The sequence below is a fragment of the Wolffia australiana genome, chromosome 1 (assembly GCF_029677425.1).
Source record: "Wolffia australiana isolate 7733 chromosome 1, ASM2967742v1".
In the NCBI taxonomy this organism is placed as follows: Eukaryota; Viridiplantae; Streptophyta; class Magnoliopsida; order Alismatales; family Araceae; genus Wolffia; species Wolffia australiana.
In genome coordinates, this window is record NC_135835.1 from 916,246 (window position 1) to 921,252 (window position 5,007).

At 37.9% G+C, this 5,007-nt stretch overlaps 1 protein-coding gene across 1 annotated transcript; it reads right to left on the reverse strand.

The window, feature by feature from the left end:
• Positions 1–647: 647 nt before the first annotated feature.
• On the reverse strand, positions 648–4,011 carry TOPP4 (type one serine/threonine protein phosphatase 4). Its single transcript, XM_078571926.1, has 4 exons — positions 3,679–4,011; positions 2,295–2,854; positions 2,003–2,215; positions 648–958 (listed from the first exon to the last, which is right to left on the reverse strand). Exons 1-3 carry the CDS (start codon positions 3,854–3,856, stop codon positions 2,039–2,041), a joined length of 915 nt encoding a protein of 304 aa, XP_078428052.1. The 5' UTR covers positions 3,857–4,011; the 3' UTR covers positions 648–958; positions 2,003–2,038.
• Positions 4,012–5,007: the final 996 nt, after the last annotated feature.

Here is a 5,007-nt window from a genome sequence, read left to right on the forward strand (position 1 = left end):
ATGATAGAGCTTGATCGTAGAAGAATATAACTACATTGTATTCTTTGCAATTTTAGAACAGAGCGTACTTTGAAGGAAAAGTAGGCGCGTTGGAGAAAAGCTACAAGAATTACCTATTGAAAAACTCAATGATGGCCACAAAGGAGGCAGACCATTTCACCTTCATGTGTTTGCCTCGGCAGTAAAAGTCAGGTGATACTTATCTTATGGTTATTTTCAGCCCAAATTAAAGGGTTATGACTTTCGTGGTTTAGGATACTAATAGGGCTTTGTTGAGAATGGGGATCCAAAGAAAAAGAAGCGCCTTGGAGGAAACTAGGAAATAAACCCAAAACCTGTAAAAATCCTTGGAAGTCCAATCTTGAATAATTTGAAGTCAAATAAATGAAGACCAAGCGACAGAAGACACTGAATAACATACCAAAATGAAAAATAACAGAGCTCATTAAGTTTTCCTCAATTATTCACGTAGAACTGCATAATGCTCATTCTATATAGTTTGATATTAAACCACCAGAGGGCAAATTGATCTTCATTTCAAATCTTACAAATCATGAACCTATACAAATTTTTGTGCCAATTAATTTCTGTCAAGATCTTGTGATATTACTCTATTTGAAAAGCATGATAGAAAAATTGACTCGATATGCCTTTAAAACTAATTAGAATACTTGTCAAACTGTTAGTAATTTTGAGAGGTCACTTCAGGAGTTTAACATCCTCAATCAAACGCAATCCATTTCCTGATGCACCTATCTATCCAGTGACCAAAACCTCCTCGAGGCGGCACTGCATGCCAACGATCATCCGTCCGTTGACCCAAACCAAAAGCAACGGAAATCGGAAGATGAAGAAGAAATTATCAAGTAAGAGCATGGATACTACCGCCCTGATAGATTACTAATGTCGATTGTGACGCTCCCTCCAAGAGCAGCCGGCCTCCTACGACATCGTCTTCCTGTCAGAACCAGAGAAATTCAGGCACTCTTCGCAACTTAAACATTTCCTCCAGATTTGTATGACACTATGGACATAAGAAATAAATTTGAGACAGGATCGTTGAGAACGTAATCAATTTTGAATGAAATGTAAAAAACCATGGAATAAAGAGATGAATCATGAACACGTCGAATGGAGTAACTCTGTTGACGCTCGCATGTAGCAGACGGGCTTGACCCGTACCTATGAATCCACTAGTTTTTTTTTGTTTGTATGTTCTTCAGTATCTTCTTTTCCTTTCTTTTCGTGTCTTTCACCCAGTTCCAGATCAAATATACACTTGGCTTGGCTTTTGTTTTTCCGCTTGTTGGATTTGATTCTTTAATTCAAGATATTACTTTTATGTAATCCTTGATTAAAGATCATTTTTATTGATTTGCATTTCTATAAAATAAGATAAAGTACAAAGAACGATCAAATAAAAATTCTTGATTAGATGGGAATGAATAACGAAAGGCTATATCTTCCCACTTAAAATCTGGAAAATTGATTTATGGGAAGATATTGCCTTTCGTCATTCATTCCCATCCAATCAAGATTTTTTTCTTTAAATATAACAGACAGTACAAAGAACACGGTTTAGGCTAGAGTAGAAGAAACGAATATCCCTCGCTCAAAGAGAGGAACACAATTTTTCTTCCTCAGAAAGAACGATAAATACCACTCAGAATCATAGAAAGATTTTTTAAAATAAACGACACGCCACTTTACTTGGAACATCAAGTAAACAATCAGCTCGTTAATTAGATACAATAAAAAACTTTCTCCGATAATTTTTTATGTAATACCTTATTTTAAAATATATATAAACCTACCAGATCCCAGTGAGAGAGAGAGAGAGAAATAAAGAGAAAGGATTGAAGAAACCAAATGAAAACAGGCCAAGTTCGGCATCCCCTCTGAAAGGATCTCCCAGCAGATTCCCAACAACTTCCCTGCTTAGGGAGGACTACATATATTTTAAGTAACTCTGACGGCGATCGACAGAGTTCGTAATGCTAACCTTAGAAGGTTGAGCACAGTTCTTCTCTTCTTGACTTCAAAGTCGAGTCTTATTCTTCTTCTCGGCTGGCTTAAGAATCTGGAATGAGCACATCAGGCTTTCATCAACGCTCATCAACGCACCAGCATTATCAAACTCTCCACAGTAATTTGGTGCGGAGAATATCGTCACAAGCTGTCGATCAGCAAAGAACTCGTACCCATCTTCAACAACCTATCCAAACGATTGGATCATTAAATAATGTGTGTTAATTGTTGAAAAAAAACCAAGTTGGGGAAAATAGACTAAAAACCTGATGAGCACGGCAAACGAGATCAAGATCAAGTTTTGATAGGATATCGGAAACCTTATCAGCCCCAAATGTGTATGAAACACCTCTGTCGTTCATCCCCCAACCTTGACTGTCCTTGTTAGGATCTGACCAGAGCAAGTCACAAAGCAATCCTGTGTCAGGAACTTCGGTGGGCCGAGGCAGGGCTTTAATTTGATCCAAGTTCGTCAAATCCGGCGACAGCCCACCATGCATACACAAAATCTTATCATCGATAAGCGCGGCCACAGGAAGGCAGTTAAAACAGTCAGTAAACACCTTCCATAGTCTCACATTAAATCTGCGTTTGCATTCATCGTAAAATCCGTAAATCCTATTTATTGATGCGCATTCATGGTTTCCTCTCAAGAGAAAAAAGTTCTCTGGGTATCTAATTTTGTACGCCAAAAGAAGGCATATCGTCTCCAAACTCTGCTTGCCCCTGTCGACGTAATCGCCGAGGAACAAATAATTCGCTTCCGGAGGAAAACCTCCATACTCAAAGAGCCTCAAGAGATCGCTGTACTGCCCATGAATGTCACCTAAATATCAGAAATTTACAACGATCAGTTACATAAATAGATAATGTGTAAGTTAATCATGAACATGTAATCATTACATATTAAGAATTCTAGAAGATAACAAGCTAAAACTCAAGAATGGGGATTAGATTCAGCAAAATACATACTTCGGCCGATACCTTTCACAATAAATATAACCAAATACAAAAAGAATCTCAACGTTGAGACAGAACACAGCCCAACACAAATCATCTATCCTATGCCACATCGAAAAACTGTTCTTATCTTCAGCTTGTAGAAAGTAACATTAGGAAAAGAGACTTTAAAGTCAGCTTGTATACGAAAAACATAAAAACCCCAGCATTCCACAAGTTATATAACTTTTACGTAGGTATCAGTCTGGGATCCAAAACAGGCAGCGTTCAATCCCCGTTTTAATTTTCATTCCATGAAAGAACTTGTTCCAAGACGAATCGATATTTGGGCAAGAAATTCAGAAGAGGGCAGAATGAAAAAAACGGATAGATGTAAAAGAGAAATGACACAAGCGATAAAACAGATCATAAAGGACAAGGGTACAAGATGCCCGCATAATTTTTTCGTTGGTATCAGCCTGAGGTCTAAATCAGGCGGCGTTCAACCTCCATTTTTAATTTCCCCGCACGAAAAAAGTTGTTTCAAGAAAAAAACCATTAGAAGGATTGAAATTCTGAAAAAGACGGATTAAAAAACGCATAGATGTTAAAAATAAATCAAATCATTGGTACAAATGATCACAAAAGGACAAGGGTATAAAACTACCAACACAAGAAGAAATGCAAACAAACAACCACAATACAACTCACCACAGATCTTGATGGGTGCCTCGAGCTCAAGTAAATTTGGCTGTTTCATGAATATTTCCCGCGATGCGAGGCAGAGTTGGCGGATCTCCGCTTCAGAAAGCTGGGCCTGTTTCCCCGGTCTGAAGGTTCGCACTTCTACCAACTTCTCTATGATCCCATCAAGCACATTTTCATCCATTCCTTGGCCTACTCCACCGTTCTATCTGGGTTTTCAATAAAGCCACCAGCTTGATCAACCACAGCCGAAGGTGATCGCCGCCCAAAGAACCAGGGGAAGAGAGAAAAAGAGGGCTTTGTTGCCCGCTCTCGTTACACGTCTCGCAAGGGTTTCTCCACGACTCCTTTTTTTTATGTCTGAACATGATTAATTTTTTATAGTATTAAAACTGCACCCGACAGTGACGTGGAATTAGGTAATCAACTCTCAAATAATCTTCGGCTTTTCATTTCACTGTCTCCGTGAGGCGTATATGTACTATTTTGGTAAAGATTGACTGGTTTTATCTGGGGATATTATTAAAATATTCAGTGTTCCTAGATTAATGATGGATGTAGTTGTAATTAACGGAATATTTGTGATCATTTATTTCATCTGTTAGACTTGAGCAAAAGATTCACTCAGTTGCATGTGATTATGCCGCGAGCTTGGATCTTAAGAAACAGGATATTGATGCATGTTATTGCGAAGTATTCATCTTGTGATGTGGCACTCTGGCACAAGTAGGGACTGATACTGACACAAAAAAATCTAATGTTGCTTTCTTGTTGTAAACAATCTTTAATTGAGCCCATGTATCTCTCACCTAATTTACTTAGTATTATTTATTTCACATTTTAACTTCCAATGTATGAAAACCAAAACTCCTATTCCAAAACATGATTCATTTAAACCCAAGGTATACATGCTATTTCCATCGACTCTGCTTAGTTGGATTTAGACGGGAGCATCCATTTTCAAAACTAGTCCAAACAAAAAAACTATCCTTCTTTGGTTCCGTGGCATTTTAAATATAAGTTTGTGTAAAATAATATTCATTTGTTGGCTTCTTCATTCTGAGATCCCATTTGTCTTCTAGGTTCCTTCCATCCAAAGTCGCTAACCTTCTCAGTAACAGAAAGTCAAACTGATTGTTGAATATTTTTATGATACATACTAGTATCCCACTGCACCAATTGACACCCCTTTATAAGATACTAAATGAAATCATGATCTGAATCCTCGTTGCAGGCCCAAAGGCAAGGATAAAGACTGGTAAGGTTTCTCATAAGTGTCCCAAAATAAATAAATAATTCAATTGGAAAGAGCAGGGCATCAGGTGCAACTGACCC

What these genes read in the sequence shown, in the direction of transcription:
- TOPP4 (XM_078571926.1), bottom strand. Translation starts at nt 3,856, where the DNA reads ATGGATGAAAATGTGCTTGATGGGATCATAGAGAAGTTGGTAGAAGTG. An exon ending in GGCACCCATCAAGATCTGTG is followed by an intron (nt 2,855 to 3,678) that starts GTGAGTTGTATT and finishes TCTGATATTTAG; the next exon opens with GTGACATTCATGGGCAGTAC. An exon ending in TCGTTTGCCGTGCTCATCAG is followed by an intron (nt 2,216 to 2,294) that starts GTTTTTAGTCTA and finishes TCGTTTGGATAG; the next exon opens with GTTGTTGAAGATGGGTACGA.